The sequence below is a fragment of the Podarcis cretensis genome, assembly GCF_951804945.1.
Source record: "Podarcis cretensis genome assembly, chromosome: 8".
In the NCBI taxonomy this organism is placed as follows: Eukaryota; Metazoa; Chordata; class Lepidosauria; order Squamata; family Lacertidae; genus Podarcis; species Podarcis cretensis.
This window is the reverse complement of record NC_137177.1, coordinates 90,668,238-90,687,138: the sequence shown is the minus strand read 5'-3', so window position 1 is coordinate 90,687,138 and position 18,901 is coordinate 90,668,238. Positions and strand designations below refer to the sequence as shown.

Genomic DNA, 18,901 nt, shown 5'->3' with positions numbered 1-18,901 from the left:
AGTGTGTGCTCCACTCTGCCTAATTATGGACCCCACCTTGAATTCATGCCACACAGAGCTGGCTCTAGGTTTGAGGGAACCCTCAGCAAGTATCCTCTGGGGTGTCCCCTTCTACATTGGCAATCCCCTTAAGGGACTTAAGTACTGGCAGCAGCCGCGTTGGAGGTTGGTGACAGCTGCCAGCCATTTTAATTACCCTAAATGTCCCTGATGTCCAGGGCATTGTGGGCAATTAAAATGGCGGACGCCTCCCAGATCCCAAGCACTAGCACCCTGCCCACCGCCCAAGGATGCTGACAATGGCCCTGACTCCCCAGGGAGATGGATTGTCCTGTGTGAGCCTCATTGAAAAGAGATTCAGTTACTCTGTCCACTAAATCCACCCTCTTCTGTCCTTGCTCTGTGAACCAGTTAAAAAATAGCGTTTGACTTGAATGGAGAAGACCCAGGTGTTCAAATCTCCATTCCGCTATGATGATCAATGAACAACTTTTGGAGCCAATCGCTCTCTCACATCCTAACACCCAGATGTGGTCCTGCCATTAGGCAGAGGGAGTCAGCTGCCTCGGGCAGCAACTGCAAGAGCAGCACTAGAAGCCTCCCAGTCATTTCCCCAGGGCCCCCAAACCTGTTTGCTCTCAGGTATGATGGAAGATGTTATCCCAATACCAATGTTGGTAGTGGAATTCAGCTGCTGGTCCAATTGGATCCTTTACATAGAATTGGGGGGTTGGCACCACCTTGTCCTTGTCCTTTGCCTCAGGCAGCTAAATGTGGCAAACATTAAAATAATATCCATATATGCCCACTGTTATGTAATGAAGTTTCACCCTGGGCCAGCAGGGGGATACTGTAGATAGTTTTCACTCAGGTTTGTAGATAGTTTTCACTCAGGTCCACGTCAGTTATTTTAGGCGGGAAACTCTGGGTTGTTGTTGCTACAATGTTGACAGCCGGCTGCCTATAAAAGCAGGCCGGCTGAGCTGTTTGCTAGTCAGTTCTATTCCAGCTTACAAAATAAAGAGCTGCTTTGGAGAAATCGCTGTGTCGTCTGCTATGTCAACCCACAATTTAACTCTGGCGACGAGGATGGGATATGTAACCGATATGCTTTTGTGCCTAATTGAACCATTACGCGTAGTGCTGTATATAAGGAAACCATTACAATTGTAACTAACGCCTTATCTTGGTGGGGAGGGGTGTTATGTAGTGAAGTTTCACCCTGGGCCAGCAGGGGGATACTGTAGATAGTTTCCACTCAGGTCTGTAGATAGTTTTCACTGGAGGATGCCTCATCACTGCTGGCCTCTTCATGATGCACCGGAACTGGCTCCCTAGCAAGACGCGGGCTGCTGGACTTGCGGATCTCCTGGGCGGAGCGTTCAGCAGCTTCTGAGGCCACAGGCTCCTCAATGGCTTTCTGTAGCATGAGGTCTGGCTTGGCGAGGAGACGCCGTTGCAGATGGATGTCCCGGACCCCGCAGACGATTCGATCCATCAGGGCATCGTCTAAGTCTCGGAACTCGCAGTGAATTGCAGCCTGTTGCAGGGCGGTGGTGTAGTTGTTGATTGACTCCCCCTCTGCCTGGTTCCGGTGGTAGAACGCATGGCGGGCAGCAATCTTGGACGGCTTTGGTGCGTAGTGGTTGCGGAGCTTCTCTTGGATTGTGTCCCATGGTGTTGCCTGGACTGCTTCAGGCGCAACCAATGCTCGGGCCGTCTCAAACACCTCAGGCCCACAGAGGCTGAGGAATAGGCCCCGCTTCCGCTCCTTTGATACTGCTGTCAGCTCGTTGGCTTGGAGATAGCAGTTGAACCGAGCGAGGTAGGAGTCCCATGATTCAGAGGCTGGCGCAATTGGTGGTAGAGGCACAAGTGAAGCCATAATTCCGATGCCGGCGTGAAGGGCGATGGATGGAACACAGTGCTCTAGCCAGAACAGTCAGCTCTGAATTGGTTCTGTCCAGTGATTTCGCTCAGTGATTTCGCTCTGTGATTCAGCTCAGTGATTCAGCTCAGTTCAGAGGCTGGCTGCATCTGGCTGTGCTCTGATGTCCATCCATCCCATCCTCGTCGCCAGAGTTAAGTTGTGGGTTGACATAGCAGACGACACAGCGATTTCTCCAAAGCAGCTCTTTATTTTGTAAGCTGGAATAGAACTGACTAGCAAATAGCTCAGCCGGCCTGCTTTTATAGGCAGCCGGCTGTCAACATTGTAGCAACAACAACCCAGAGTTTCCCACCTAAAATAACTGACATGGACCTGAGTGAAAACTATCTACAGACCTGAGTGAAAACTATCTACAGTGACTTCCGGGTTACCGCCATCGCCGAATGGCGGATTCCCTCCGAGCTCCGGAGGGAATCGGCTCAGCAGGGGTCGGGTCCTGCCGCGGCGGCGACGCGGGGACCCTAAAAAACCACAGGCGTGGAAGCCTGTGGACCTGGTGACTCGGCGGGCACCATTTGCACCCCCTGACCTGCGAAGGAGCCTTTTTAAAGGCTGCGGAACGGGAGACGGGGAGCGGCGTGGTGCTGAGAGTCCTCTGCTTCCCCTGCTGAGTGAAGCCGCATGCCATGGACGGAGAGCGCTGACTTTTTCCTGTGAACATTCGGATTAAAAGCAACAACCCGTGAGTAATACGGAAATTGGATTTATAAAAGAAAGAATTTTTCTGAAATTTGGCACGATCGGGGAAGACGCAAAGAGGAAGTCCGTCTCCCCTGCCTTGTAAACAACCTGAAGCAAGGACTAAATAATTAAGGTCGAGAGAATATCTCCTTTTTATTGGATTAAACTATTAATTACACGGATTGACAGTATAAGTAATTGTGCTGGAGGATAAGAGCTAACTTTGAGAGCTAAAGTGCCCCCCCCGAGACCCGGGAGTGATCCGCGAGAGGGGCCTGCCGAGGAGACATAGAAGACTTTGACAGCTGTCAAATTAGCTGTCAAAGTGGGGGGAAAATAGAGAACTTTGTTTCTGATGTTTTTGCTGGTTACATTAGCTACAATATAGTGATAAATTGTTGAAAATAAAGAAGAATTGAAACAAGTTAACTGGACTTTTGGGCTGGAAGCGTAAGGAATACTTAATAACCAGAATCCCTCTAGAGGGGGTTCAGGGACACTACAAGAATGGAAATAGGTCGAAAAATACTGGCTGACCTGGACGAGGTTGCTTTTCTCGTGAGAAAATTGGTAGAGCAGAGTTATGTTTTGTCTACAGTCCAGGCAGCTGAACAAGAAAAGAGACTTGAGAAATTTGAGGAAGTGGAGAAAGAGATATTTGCTGAACAGGAGCACCAGGAAGGAGGGGCTGAAATGCTGCAGAAGGCAAAGGATATAAAAGATGGATATAAAAGGACTGGATGATGAAAATTTGGTTTGAATTGAAGAAGGAGGAATGGAAAGACATTTGGACCTAAAAGGATTAAGAAACAAGTTTTGAGTTCCGGCCGGAAGGAACATGGACATTTTTGGGACAGAGCCCTTCCAAGATTTGGTGGACTATCAAAAAAACCGGCAGAAAGGAACTGAGAGAGAATTAAGAGCCTCTGATGTGAAGAATCCAGGCTGATAGTAGATGGATTAATGGTCAATGGTTTGGGGATTGAAACCGGGAAAGGGAGGGTGGGGTTTGGGAATCCGAAGGGTGTACAAATATATTCTGATCCTTTCTATTGTTTCTTTCTTTGTTTCGTTATTAGCACAAAAATGGGGAATTCGTGTAAGGGAAACTGGGTCGACCTTAGAAAAAGTCTTTAAGTACAATGATCAATGCATATAAGTTAAAATTTGATACATAAATTGAATTAAATATAATAACAAACTAGGGTTAAAAAGTAAGGATAATAACTTGTTGAACAAATATTTGGACACGGAATACAAGACGGGGAGGTGAGGGGAAGTCGTAGAAAAAAGTTATCGAAAATAAGGATTGTAAATGTTGAATGTTGTTTTGTTTTTTTAACTCTGTTTTTTCTCTTTTTCTCTTTTTTTTCTTTTTCTTTGTATTATTTGAAACCCCAATAAATATCATAAAAAAAAAGGAAAACTATCTACAGTATCCCCCTGCTGGCCCAGGGTGAAACTTCACTACATAACACCACCATCATTGGAGTGTCCACTTACACATCACCTAAAGAGAGGATGAACGAGGACATATTTGCATAGAAGTTGCATTTGCTATGCTTAGATGCAAATTTAGAAATAATTACTATAATTTAAATCTCATCAGTGGGGAACAGTGACTCAGTGAACTTATCTGCTGTTACATGCTAACTATCGTTGGGCCCCTCCTCCAAGGCTCTCTCTCCAGGCTCATGGCTCTTTACCATCCTTCAAACAGCACAGACACCCTCACCCCACCCCCACCCCAGCCACACTACCATTTGACATTTCTGCTGGTTTTCCTGGGGAAAGCGGTGGGACAAAAAACCCAGTCTCTTGGACCCCTGACTAGAAACCACAGGACAAATGGATGTGTGGGTGGGCCCACACACTTTGGCAGGGGAGCAATACTGCTCAGCAGACTCACAGTTGGTTGCAAAACTGTACTCAAAGAACACTGTTCATGAACGGCTCCTCAGTAAACTGCAGGAACAGTCCCAGGCTTCAGCTAGACTCACACTGGACAGCCAGCCATCTGCTGGAGCTGCTCTGGATCTCTTGCACTGTTCAGGGACTGGGGCGGTTTTTAATTTTAAATTATTGTAACCCATCCTGGGACCTGCTGGCATAGGGCAAGTGATAAATTTACTAATACTACATGGCCAGCAAGCAGTAGTGGCTGGTGCCTATTGGGACTGTTAGGGCAGACGGCAGGGAGCCCAGCAGCAGGTGGCGCCAGAGCCAACTCCTCCTGCTTTTGTCACCCACCCCTTTCCTTCCTGCCGAGTTCCACAAGGTGCTACACTGAGACAGAGGAAGAAGGGGAAGCTCACAACCAGTGCTGCCCCCTGGCCTAGTTGTAGGTGAAAAGGCAAGCAGGTCAGGTCTGGCTGAGGGCAGACAGGGGGGCTATCTACCCACATAGACCAGCTTCTATTGCCTACAGAGCTCCCTCTAACTCTGCTTGGAAGGTGCTGCACACACATTTGCTGAGGCTACACAGAAATATTGATCTCAAGATAACGGCCTCTGTGACACATGGACCTCACCCTGTGCTGTTCCAACCTCCATGCTCCTCCAGGCATTGCTACGCTGAGGAGAATGGTTGCCAAGAAGGGGCAAGGCAGCAAAACCAGGGCAAACAAACCGACCAGTAAGTCCATCCAGCTCCCAATAAAAAGCATCACTTCTGACACAGCTCCAGTGCACTCCTCTGAGAGCCCCAAACTGCACACACAGCAAGTCTAATGTTTCTGGGAAAGTGGGAAAGGGATGTAGTGGCAGCAGCAAATAATCGCCAGCATGTAACTTGCTCCCTTCTCTGCAGATCATGGATTGATGGCACAGGCTTCACGTCACAGGCTAAGAGCCAGACTCTCAACACCTCCACCCAGGCACTACCTGGAGGACCTCTGTAAAGAGCTGCTACAGGTGGTAACAGAGCATTCTCCGCAGCAGACTCCCAAAGTGTGAATTTTGAAGGACAGCTGTTTTGGTTTGCATATTGCTTCAAAAATATTCATTCAATAGAGTTGCCTTTAAAGGCCAACTGAATCAAATTTCTTTCCTCCACCCCATATTCACTTTGTATCAGTCTTCTGCCAGTGTGGAGATGTCCTATATGTAGCACTTAGGTATTTTCTAGATTGGCTCCTCTCCCCATATTTGCAACCAAGTGGAGAGGCCCGCAGTGGCCGATGGTGCGATATGCAGCAAGAGGCACTCTCTACAGTGGCACTCTGACTGTGGAATACACAGATTTGATTGATGCCAACCCTTATGGGTTTTAGGCCTCTGGTACAGACATATTTATTTACTTGGAGATTTGATTAAGTTGCCTGTAAATGCTTTGTCACTCCCATGGTGCTGTAATATAGCACCATGCAATATAGCATGAATGTCAGATTTTACTTATTTTTATTATGTGCTCTGTATTTTTTCCACTGTATCCAGATCTTGAATTGATTTTAATAAACGGTGTTCAACACAACATTGGAGAATACTTAGGTTTATTTTGTTCACTTGTTGCACAAGGAACGTGTCATATTGCTGTAACATTGGCCACACGGCTTCCTGCAGAGAAGCAGATCATCAATCCCAGCACTATGCCTTCCTCTGGGGCCGGTGACACCTTCCAGCACCATCTGCGGAGAGAGCAGAGTCAGTAGTTTCATTCAGCCACCTGAAGCAGCTCAACTGCCTGCACCTTTTCAAAGTCCTAGAATTAAGAGCCAAACAGAATGCAGCTACGTGTGTGTCTTAAGCGTAAAGTTCTGCAGCAGCATCTCTCACTCCCCAGGGTTTGAGACCCTTGCCCTGACTATAGTACTGACACAACAGCAGAAAATACCGCCCCCCCAAAACCCCCCCCCCCTGCTTTTTGTCTTTGGAGGAAAGTTGCCATCGCTATCAGTAGCAGCCTCTCATCTCATTCAGGGCTAACAGCACTCCAGGAGTGTGATGCCACCAGAAAGTGCTCTGTTGCAGAAGGTCTTGTACAGTTCCCATGCAACACAAGGCAGCTTCAGCAGGAGATGTTCCCAGTGGGATTGCCTTTCAAATCTACTAATTTCCCCAACTGTTTTACCTGCTGGGCATACGTAGAAGAGCTTTGAGGATTTGGTAAAGGGCCTTATTTTTATTTGTAACGGTAAAGGTAAAGGGACCCCTGACCATTAGGTCCAGTCGTGGCCGACTCTGGGGTTGCGGCGCTCACCTCGCTTTATTGGCTGAGGGAGCCAGCGTACAGCTTCCAGGTCATGTGGCCAGCATGACTAAGCCACTTCTGGCGAACCAGAGCAGCGCACGGAAACGCCGTTTACCTTCCTGCCGGAGCGGTACCTATGTATCTACTTGCACTTTGACGTGCTTTCAAACTGCTAGGTTGGCAGGTTTTTTGTTTTATTTATTTTTATTTGTAGCCAGTATTATTACACAAAATTTAAAGTTCAGCAATGTCTGCTTCTCGCTGGTTTGCTCTGGTGTGCTTCTAATGATGTCAGAATCACCTGGGTCAATGATGGTGAGTGTATACACTCTGTAGTACTTTCCACAAGGGCGCTGTGGTCTAAACCACAAAGCCTCTTGGGCTTGCCGATCAGAAGGTTGGCAGTTTGAGTCCACGCGATGGAGTGAGCTCCCATTGCTCTGTCCCAACTCCTGCCAACCTAGTAGTTCAAAAGCATTCCAGAGCAAGTAAATAGGTACTGCTGATGCAGGAAGGTAAACAGTGTTTCCATGTGCTCTGGCACTCGTCACGGTGTTCTGTTGCACCAGAAGCGGTTTAGTCATGCTGGCCACATGACCCAGAAAGCTGTCTGCAGACAAACACCGGCCTGAAAGTAGAGTTGAGCACTACACTCCATGGTCAAGTTTGACTGGACTTAACTGTCCAGGGGTCACAGAATGATAGAATCTTCGTGTTGGAAGGGACCCAAGTGTCATCTAGCCCAACCCCCTGCAAAGCAAGAATCTCAGCTAAAGCATTATTTACTTTTACCTTTAACTTTCCACAAGTTGTACCCAAATCGTTATTTCTACAGTGGGGCACACCAGTTTTCACCAACTTAGCATAGTACTCAGTCTCTGGTTTCCTTAGAGCTGGACAGCTGGACAGAGCTGGCTGTCCTGCCAGATCATTTTCAGAGTTAGTTTGTATCCCAGTACATATTTACCACTTTTCTTAACCAGCTGAAGTCTAGAGTTTATGGACTCTGGCACCTTTTTGTCTTCTTAGCGACCACCATCCTGTCGGCTCACATCGACTCTGCCATTACCAGAGATGCACTTTCCATAATGGGTCTTCTTAAGCTATTCCAACCAGTTGTGTCTTCAAGGCAGATCATAAATACTTACCTGTAGCTCACAAGTCTTGGAAATGGCTACAGCCACCAGATGCCAGCCAGTGCCTTGATTCCCCCTCACAGACCACATTTTGTGCCATTCAGAGGAATTCCGGAGCTTTATGTAGACGTTGATTTCACCTGCAAAGAAAAGGCCACTCAGAAACAGGCGTCACGCTGAATGATAAACTGCTACCAAATAGTATTTTTAAAAGTTCCACACACACACAGATTTGGCACAAAATGTTCAACACTAAGCTATAAATGTCTTTCCCAGTTTTGGATAAAATGCACGCTAGGAGTGGGGAATCTAACAGGATTGTCAAATGGGAAACTGCACTCACTCACGGGGGGCAGGGAAGGTAGGAGAGTACACTGGTACCTCAGGTTAAGAACTTAATTCGTTCTGGAGGTCTGTTCTTAAACTGAAACTGTTCATAACCTGAGGTACCACTTTAGCTAATGGGGCCTGCCGCTGCCGCCGCACGGTTTCTGTTCTCATCCTGAAGCAAAGTTCTTAACCTGAGGTACTATTTCTGGGTTAGCGGAGTCTAACCTGAAACATCTGTAACCCGAGGTACCACTGTAAGTGGATAATTATGCAAAAGACCCCAGGTTTGCCCCCAATGGCACCTCCAGGTAGGTCTGGGAATGTTCCCCTTCAGAAACCCTGGAGAGTCACTGCCAGTCTTTATACAGTGGTACCTTAGTTCTCAAACTTAATCTGTTCTGGGAGTCCGTTCAACTCCTGAAACCATTTGAAAAACAAGGTGCAGATTCTGGCTGGCTGCAGTAGCTTCCTGCACCCAGTCGGAAGCTGCGAAAGGGGAATCATGTGTTTGGTGTCTGAAAAACGTCCACTTCCAGGTTTGCAGCGTTCGGGAGCTGATTTGTTTGGGAGCCAAGCCATTTGGGAACGAAGGTACCACTGTATACAGTTTTAAGAAAGAACAACCAATGATCTCACTCCCCGTAAGGCAGCTTCCTATGTAGGCACCTCACTTAAAGATACAGGGAGCAATGTTGTTTTCTAAAAAGATAGTTGTTATGAAGGAAACAACCCATTGTTTTATGGCTCTAACTCAGGCTTCCAGACAGGATCCCCTCAACCACAGGAACTAAGGTGAGGTTGAAGGCAAATACGCAAAATATACCTTTTTCTTTTGCTGTAGGTGGCCTACCTACAGCCCGTCTAAGAGAATCACAACTCTGATACTAAACTTCTGCTGCCTTGTGGGACATCTTTGGAAGAAGAAAAGGCTCAGGAGTAAACCCTACACAAATCTGGAGTGGAGTCCCTAAGATGGTTGAATGGCTGTATGCTTCCTTCCAGCACCTCCTGCAGCAAAGCTGGTGCCAAATGTACTTCTCTGCTTTCCTTTGGACCACATCAGTGAGGGCCTGTTGTCTGGGTAGCCCACCCAGGACCTCCATACACACCGCCTAGGATTGTGCCCCAGTGAGGTCACTTTGGTGCTGATAACACAGCAGTTTTACTTTATCCCTGAGGCACACTCTGTTGTTTAGATGCCAACAACAGGTTACCTACAGACTAAGATGCTTGTGTTTCATTTATTCCAAACATAAAATCCCTCATCAGCACTAGGGCCTTAGAGAACTTTGGGTCACCCAGTTTTGAGAAATTGGGAATTAGGGTCTCAGCTGGCAGTCCAGAACTGTTGCACACAGACAAGCCAGCCACCTACTGGCAGTCTCATCCACACACACTCCCTTTTATACAGAAGCCACTTACTCATGAGAAGGTCCCCTGGGCTGTACCAGAATTTGAGGCACCTGATGCCCTGCACAACTGGGCTGACCAGAACAGCCTTTTGACTGGAATTGTGGGCCAAAGGCATCAGGGAAAGGTAGCCACCTGGTGAAGAGATGACACAGGTATAATTTGGACCATCATGGCCCTTCACATAAGACTAACAATCTGGAGCTGATGTTGGGAAGCCCCCCCACCCAAGACAACCTGTAAATGGGATGGGAGGAAGAATGAGACATCAATCATTAAAATGTTCCCAAAAGCAGAGGTCACTGGCACGAAGCAAAATGAAGTAACTGCTTCTCACAGCAGAAGGAGGAACTCAACACCACACACTTCCAGTTGCTTCATCAGCAGATTTCTACTTGCCATATAGAATTTTTCTCACAGGCCCATTTAAGTTCAGCACAAACAGTTGGGCCTGGTGAGCATTAAAGGTCCTCAACCCTAATCTGGGGGTTGCCATCTGACTGGATTTTATTCTGATCCTGATCTGATTTTAGGATGTACTGTATTTTAACTGATTGCCTGGTTTTATGTTAATGTGTTATACGTATGATGTTAGCCGCTCTGAGCCCGGTTTGGGCAGGGAAGGGCGGGGTATAAACAACAACAACAGCTATTATTGTTGTTGTTGTTGTTGTTGTTGTTGTTGTTGTTATTAACCTCTCCTATCCTCCCTCCACATGCTGTTCTGGGGCTCTCCTGACCCTCCAGAGATGATAGCAGAGGCAGGTGCAGGGGGGAACCCCCCTTGTGTTTGTCATAGTCCTTGTAGAGGGCCAGAGTTTGGCCATCACCAAGAGAGCTCAAGTGAAAAAGATATGGAAACTCCACCAGCCAGTTCTCCTGATGCAAGAGTCCTGCTGGATCTGACCAAAAGGTGCATATAGTCCAGCACTCAGTCCCACTTGTGTGAAAAGCACTCTCCCACTTGAGTTCTCCTAGCAATTGGGACCCAGAGACTTACTGAGAGCGCAGGTAATGTATAGCCCTTCTATGGCTGGTAGTCAGTAACGGTCTTAACCTCCATGGATTTGTCCAATCCCTTTTTAAAGCTGCCCAAACTGGTGGTCACTACCACGATCTTGCTACAGCCTTAAGCATTTCTTTTTGTCTGTCCTGAACTCCCACCACTCTGAAGACCCTGCAGCAGACCCCAAAGTGGAGCAGGGGCTGCATGAGAGCGCAGGAGTCACTTACCACCTGAGGTTGTGCAAGGCATTCCAGGGGGGCTTCCAGCTCCCACAGTCCTAATGAGCTGCTCCTGCCCCTCTTCAAGCACCCAGTCCAGGTCATCCTCCTTGCTTTGCTCCCAGCCACACAAGTTTTTCTCAAAGGGACAAAAAGTGGTCAGAGGCTGTGGAGCTTTCACAGTTCCTGGGGGCCCCACTTGGTTCTTTCCTGCCTTTTTCAGAGCAGAAGGCAGCCCTTGGAGAAGAGTGGACAACCTGGACATTCCAAATGGCAATGGTTCTTCTGCCTCCGTTATGTCTGCCACATTTTCAACTGGGGAAGCCTCATCCATGTGGCCTCTAAATTCATGATCAATTTCCTCTGGCAGAGCAACACTCAAAGATGCTGGAGTTGCCATTATCTCTGCTAAAGACCTCTTGCCAACACGGTGGGAGAAGTTAGGGTTGTCTATAGGGGGCACCCCATTTTCCTTGGACTTCATTTTCTCTGTATGGTTTCCAGACATTTCCTCCAGATTCACTACAGTTTGGGTCTTGGAGGAGTGTCTGGGAAATTTTGTAGAGGGAGCCTGTAACTCTCCATTTCCCATTCCTACAAGAGTCCCCTTGCTTAAAGGAAACCTACTGTGTTCATACACCACCTCTGCTCTTCGGGTTCCATGTTCGGGCTGGAATTGTGTGATTTTAGTGGCTACAGTATGCTCCTCGCGGGATCTCAGGGTGGAAACTCCAATTGTAGCTGTCTTGTGTGATTCAGGAGCTAGTGTGCTGGCATAGATCTCTAGAGCAGTTTCTCCACTTTTCTTGGAAGATCTCCTTGTAGCCTCTTTTGCACCTGTCAATAAGGTCACCTGGTTTCCCCATGTGTCTAGAGGACTGGTACTGGATGCTGATGATGCTGACACCATGTCCACTGCAAGAATCTTTGCCATAGATGTCATGGTTTCTTTCCTGGGCTGGCTACTGGTAGGCTGTCCTCTTAAGTTTATGTGTTTGGGAGACTTTAGCGAGCCAGTAGTCAGGAGCAGAGCCGTCCCTTCAGCAGCAACTTGGGGCAATCCTGTTGGTTCCATATCTAATGAGGAAGATTGTGCCCCATTTCTGCCAGCTGTGGCTTTCCAAGTAGGAGTTGTTGCCAAGTTCATCACATGGAGGGACATGTCTTCTGTGGCATTTGCTGGTTCAGTCATTTCCCCTTCTGCAAGGGTTTCTTTAAGCTTAGAGGAAGGTTTTGTTTCCATGGCTGTTTCCAAGAATTGTGTAGGTGGGATCTCAGTCTTCATCACAGGTTCTGTTCTCCTCAAAGGAGAAGAGCTTTGGAGTCCCTTTAAAGCTGGTTTGCTAGAAAGCAAAATGGTGGATAAATTGAAAGAGCCAGCAGTAACAGATCCTTCATCACTTGCCACAGTCCTCCTTGGGGTCCTTGTCTGAATCAGTTGACTCACCATTGCTGATGAAGTGTGGTCTTTAGGAGGAGGACTTGTTCTTCTCACTGGCAGAGAGTCCCCTTTGGAGGTAGGGCTATGATCTCTCTTTTCTGATCCTGAATGCTCTTGGCTTGTAGTTTCCAATTTGGGCAACACGCGTGTGGATGTTAGTCCATATTCTGTTCCAGGTGAAGAGCCTGCCAATTCCCCATTGCATGGTCTTTGGGGTGCTGCTGCTCCTGGCCCATTAGGATTCCTGATCTGCACCACACCAGGGAGGCCAGTTGTTACTGAGGGGGTAGAAGAACGCTGCCATGGAGTACCTGCCACCCGGTATTTAGGTTGGGTGGGCATCTGGTCCTCAAACGGCTCAGGGGAAAGCAAAGATGCTTTCCAATGAGTCTTGCCTTCTTCGGAGTGTCCAGTTCTAACTTCTTTTTCATGGCTCACCCTCAATTCTTGTGCTGTAGATGGCCACATTGTTGTAATGGACGCTGTTTCTAAAGTGTGTTCAAATTCTTCCCCGTGTAGATCTGCAAAGGGGCCCCATCCTGGAACGTGGGCACTAGGGCCATAGACTTTGGTGCTGCTTGGTTGTTGCAACCATGAAGTTTTGTGTCTTGTTTCAGCGGGTCTAGGGGTGTGGGACAGAGGAAGAGGAAATGTTCCCTCTGTAGGATGTATAGCCTGGTTGGTTTCCATTGCCAGTGAAGCCCAATCCTGTAAAGTGGGAGTTTGGCTTGGCAGTTCTGCATGGACAAGGGTCTGCTCCTCAGCCTCCAGCTCAGATTCAGTAACTTGCACTAAGAGAGGCCCTGGTGGTATGTGTGTTGTAAGTGTCTCTTTTCTGTAGCCCTTCCTGGCCAGCTGAGCAGCTGACCGATCAAACTGTTCCAATTGGGTTTGGTTGCTCTTTGAGTAAGTTGCTACATTTAGCTTGGAAACGGCAAGAGAGCCTATGACAGAAGCCCAAGGGGATGGGGCTCCAGCAGTTGCCTGACTAAGGTGGCTTTCCTGAGCCTCTGAACTTCCAAGAGAGGGAAGCCATTGGGTAGCAAACATGCCAGGTTCCAATCTATGTGTTGTATACTGTTCTTTGCCGCTAGAAGATAGCACGTCGGTTGGCCTGCTCCCTTCCTTGGTGTGGAAGCTTTCCATTTCCTTTTTCATAATCTCACTTTGGCTCTCAATTGTGCCAAAGCTTCCCAGGCTTTCCACTTCACTGTGTTTGGTTTCTTCCAGTCCCACCACACCGGAGGCTGTGATCAAGTTCCTAGAGGCTCTTGGAGAGGCTGTTGTGTATGAAGACCCTGCTTCAGCCTGGACTACGGGGGTTGTAGAAGCAGTGCTACCTGTTTCATTTCTAAAGATGCTTATGGTCTGAAGAAATAGCTCAGCCAGCTGTTTCCCAGTTTGGTTTTCCATTGCAGAGAAAGGGCGGTCCTCAGCTGGGCTTGGGGAACCATGTCTATCCTCGGCCTCACTGCTTCTCATTAATGGTGAGCTTCCAATCTCCATAGCAGTAGACAGTTCTCCTCTCGCCATAGCAGTAGGCAGTTTTGTTCTATGCTCTATATGCATGGCTCTTGTTCTAGAATGTGTCCAGTCCAGAGCTTTCTTACCAAGTCTTGTGGCAGATCCCTGGACCGTTTTCATTGGAAAGGCGTCTGGGCTTTTGGTCAGAAAGGAAAGCGAAAGCTCCACCTCCGGAGCACTACTTGTCGTTACTTCTATGGGGCTTTGGTCACTTGGTATGTAGACCTCCTCATAGCTTGGAGTCTGGCTCCTCAGCTCCCTTGTACTACTGATGGGATTTTGCAGAGTTTGCGGCTCAGAAGTCTTCTGGGCATCAGCACTCACTGCCATTTCTCCAGATACGGTTTGATGCAGCATCTCTTCTGTTACCACTAGAGATTTTTTACTCCCTTCTGCTTTACCAGGGGTATGTTGAGACATTGTGCTTTGCATTTGCATCTTTGGCCCAGGTGACCAAACCTCCCTTGTCTGGGCTTCTGTGGTACTAATGTTTTCACCAGCAACCTTGCTTGATGGTGTGATGGTCCCCAGAGGCTCTCTGGCAGGATGTGGCATTTCACTGGAAGACGCTATAGAACTGAGATTCCAGGCGGTAGATAATTTGGGTTTGTTTTGCGTTGTATGGGGCTTTGGATGACTTGGAATGAAGTCCATTACATTCTCTTTGATGACTCCTTTGGTAGATGCCTCTGAAAACAAAGCAATTAGAACTTCTGTCATTTATCATACATGTTCCCAGCCACATGTTCCTGTGTCATGTCACATGTCCTGTGTCAAAATCTTCCCAATTTCTTGAAAGTTTTCTTCCCCTTTGAAAGATGCTTCTGTGCTGTAGCCAACATTAGTCAAAGCAGACCAACTGAAGTCATTGGTTGTGTACGCAACTTATACTCAAAGCACATTCTTTCCCTCAAAGAATTCTGGGCACAGTATTTACAATTCCCAGAAACCCTTAAACTACAGTGCCCAGAATAATTTGAGGGAAAGAAAATGCTTTCAAGGTATAGCATGTACACAGCATAGACATGACTAACTCAGCTCCATTAATTTCAGTGAAACTTAGTTGGATACAACCCTCAATTATTCTCCCTCATTCTCAGGCCACTATAGAATTTTGGCAGAAATGGTGTTTTTGAGCTTAACTTTTGTTATGGTTAATGTTTTTCTTCCCATAAACCTTTCTTCAGCAGTCTGCAGCCTTCCTGGCTGCTCAAACCTCCTGATCTGGAAAAGCTACATGGGAGGCATTATCTCACAGGCACCCAGGAAGGCTGCAGAGTACAGATCTCTGGTGAGCAGATTTGTAGAATGAAAGAAAGGACATGCCCACAACACCCTTTGGCTAAACTCAGAAGTAAGGCAAGTGCAACACAACCCCTGCTCCCCACCCATGAGAATTTCACCAAACTATTCTCCCTTTTAATAACCTGCAAATGCAGTTCCTTCTCTCATTAACTGAGGGAGAATGGCTTTTTAAAAGGCATAAGAAATTTAGCACAGCACTGCTTCACCCATTGTTAAGTTGTATGCATCAAAAGAGATGTGTACATGAACACAATTATGTTTATCATGCCAGACACATTTGGAGCATCATAGCTGGCTTCTGCTGGGGACACTCAAGAGCCAACCTACGACTCCCTTGATATTTAAGGTGAGAAACAACCTTAGCTTTGTGGGGTAGAGAAACCAAGAAACTGAGGGTTCATCCAGACTTCTTTTAAAGCTCTGTGTCTGAGCTTTTTTATTATTTTTGTCCCAGTGCCTTCCCTGGGAAAACCTACATTTTACTACTAAATCAAAGCAAATGGCCAACACATGGAAAACTCAATTGCACGCACGCATATGCATTCAAAATATAGGTTTTAGGAAACTAAGCTTTGTTGAGTCTTCATTCTCTTACCTGGCTGTGCTGCAACCTGAGAACATTTATAAAGCTTGTTGACTCTGGCAACATCTGAATTGCTCAGGTTCCACCTTTGTCCAAGAAAGGTCAGGGAACTGGAGAGTGGTGTTATGGTGGGTGAGCCAGACATGCTGAAGGCATTCCTAGTGGAGGCAAAGAACAAGATAAAGCAGTGTGAGCCACTCTTGTACTCTTGTACACAGGTGGACGATCCTGGTTCTGCTTGGCATAAGAAGGTGCTTTATATCTAGCTCCATCAAGCTTAGTACCACCCACTCTGACCGGCAGCAGCAGCCCAGAGTCTCAGGTACAGAAGGGCCTTACCTGCTACTCAACCCTTTGAACTGGAATGTAAGAAGCTAAGAAGAGCCTGCTGGCGTCCAAGAGCACATCCCGTCGGTGGCAGCCAGTGAGTGGTATTCAGAAGCATTACTGCCTCCAAAGTGGAAATCGCCCATAGCCAGGATTCTTCATGCAAACAATGCACTCTTGCTCCCAAGTCATGGTCCCGCCACAAGGGTCCCTATCACCAGCCGTCCCGTCAGATAGCCAGTGTGGGTCACGTTCTTCAGACAGACTGACTCAGACATGTCCCATGGCTTACCAAAGAATATGCATGTAAGAACAAGGAGTATGAATGGCAGGCTCCAAACAGGTTGGAAAATTCTGCCCTTGCTAGAAATGCCCCTGCTTTTGCAGACAGTCACCCAGAACATGCAGCACCCCTTTGGCAATGTGGACATACCTGCCCTGGCCCCACTCCACTGCCAACAAGAGGCAGCTCAGGGTGCTTCACATGTTCCCAACATTTTCTTTAAAATACCTAGGAGCCTTCTTGTGGCTTGCTTACCTGCCATAGTGCATTACAGAGGAGTAGTCATAATCCACCAGCATGTTGGTATTCCAAGACTTCATGAAGTTTACTTCAAAGCCTGTGAATCCAAGAAGGGGATTAGGTCTACAAGCAGGAGGGTCTCAGCAGCAGTGGATAACAAACATTCAGAGTCCCTGGTCCCACTACAGGGGGGGGGGGAAGTCCCAAGTCAATTTGATAGATTGGCATTAAAAGCGAATTGGGTTTAATTCCCTCCACCCCACCCCTAGTCCTGGCAGCTCAGCAGAGAGGCCAGAGAGCTGCATTTGGTCATTGAGCACACCCTGAATTGGCACAGCCTGGCAGCAGCTCTCCAAGTTTCAGGCAGGGAGTATTCCCTCCCTCGTGCGCTGGAGCCAAGGTCCAATGGGGCAGCCTGTTGTGGGGGTGCTCGGTCATACCCCCTCAAAAAAATACACCTGGGGCCACACTGTGCCACTGCACAGAGCCAGCTAGAAAAGCTGAAGCAACCATTACCAGTCAAGATTTCATCCCAGGAGATGCTGATGTACTTGTCCCGGTCTGCTCTGGAGTGCTCATGCCAGAAGCCCACAACATGCATGAGCTCGTGCAGTGCCACCCCCTTCCCCTTGTGGAGGCAAGCGGGCGCTAAGGAAACCACCTGCATCCCACCAATACGTCCAACACTGGAGAAGCAGCTGAAGAGAGAGAGTGAAAGAGACACGTTAAGAAGTTGTATTGCAACCAAACAACCTATCTCATGCCTAAGGAGTCAATGCTCATAGGGTACTAGCCTGACTATTTATATAGATAGCCGTTTTGTGGTAGAAAAAGCAAGGGAACACAACAGTACATAAAATCTGCATTGGAAATCTACAGAAAGGCCTAGCAATAAAAAGCAAAAGCAATATACTAAAATGGTAACAACCCTCCAGTAAACTCCAAGAGCCACAAAAAGCACAATGTTCTAGTAACAATGTGAAGTAATCTTCAAACCCATCAGTACAGTGGGCCTTTTGGATGTCGCTGGAGAGGAAATTCTACAACCATGGTGCCACCACTGAAAAATATATTCCTAGTAGACAATGTGTTATGTAGTGAAGTTTCACCCTGGGCCAGCAGGGGGATACTGTATATAGTTTTCACTCAGGTCTGTAGATAGTTTTCACTCAGCTCCACGTCAGTTATTTTAGGCGGGAAACGCTGGGCTGTTGTTGCTACAATGTTGACAGCCGGCTGCCTATAAAAGCAGGCCGGCTGAGCTGTTTGCAGTCAGTTCTATTCCAGCTTACAAAATAAAGAGCTACTTGGAGAAATTGCTGTGTCGTCTGCTATGTCAACCCACAACTTAACACAATGTCTTGCACTCAGTAGCATTGTATGCATGTCAACAGTGTTACAACTGCTAAATTAGGTTCTATTTTATAAAATAAATAAGGATTCTAGGGCTGTAGTATTACAGCCATCCCACCTCTTTTGTATGCAGGTTCTGGGTGGTAGCAGCTGGTCCAAACAAGTGTGATTCACTCAGCTATGTCCACCAGTCATGCCAGATCAGCTCCTTCACCCCTGATCATTATCATAAGAATTTGTGGGTAATGGTCTGTGTTCACCCACAAATCAATTCTCTCCCACTTCTGTATTTAAATATGCATTCCTGAAAGCTCAAAACAAACTGTTTTGAACCATGAACTGAATCAGAATATTTTATAAATATAACATCCAGCAAATAACCAACTTCTGATCCACAAATTAGGTCCATACATGTGAAGTACAGAAAACTTTATAAGCCAACACTCAAACTTCCTAACTTTTGACATGCACCCCCAAATGCAGTTTTGGATTTGAAACTGGGACTTCAAAATTTGATTGTTCCTCATCTGTTCAAGGGGAAATTCTACCAACTGGTTAAAATCAAGACATTTATCTTTCTACAGACGTGTATTACATGTTGTTAAAAGCAGCTCCCATATACCACCCAGAGTTGGCTACTATTGAAGAATGTCATCGCATGTCTAGCATAATAATAATAATAATAATAATAATAATAATAATAATAATAATAATTTTTTATTTATATCCCGCCCTCCCCAGCCGAGGTAAGGCTCAGGGCGGCTAACAACAATAAAATAATACAACATTCTAAAATCATTTCATTAAAAAATTACTTCAAATCAGATTGATGGCAGCCATTGGGCTAGAGTTCTGTGAAGATTACCAAAGGAGGGAATCAGGTTGTGCCCTGGCCAAAGGCTTGGCAGAACAGCTCTGTCTTGC

At 47.0% G+C, this 18,901-nt stretch overlaps 1 protein-coding gene across 1 annotated transcript; it reads right to left on the bottom strand.

Moving 5' to 3' along the window:
* Window positions 1–6,132: 6,132 nt before the first annotated feature.
* Window positions 6,133–17,291, bottom strand: ASTL (astacin like metalloendopeptidase; the record flags this gene model as incomplete). The annotated part of the gene is made up of 7 exons (XM_079989399.1): window positions 6,133–6,258; window positions 7,970–8,097; window positions 9,710–9,832; window positions 10,931–14,575; window positions 15,787–15,932; window positions 16,640–16,721; window positions 17,141–17,291. 7 exons carry the CDS (start codon window positions 17,289–17,291, stop codon window positions 6,133–6,135), a joined length of 4,401 nt encoding a protein of 1,466 aa, XP_079845525.1.
* Between the last annotated feature and the right edge of the window lie 1,610 nt (window positions 17,292–18,901).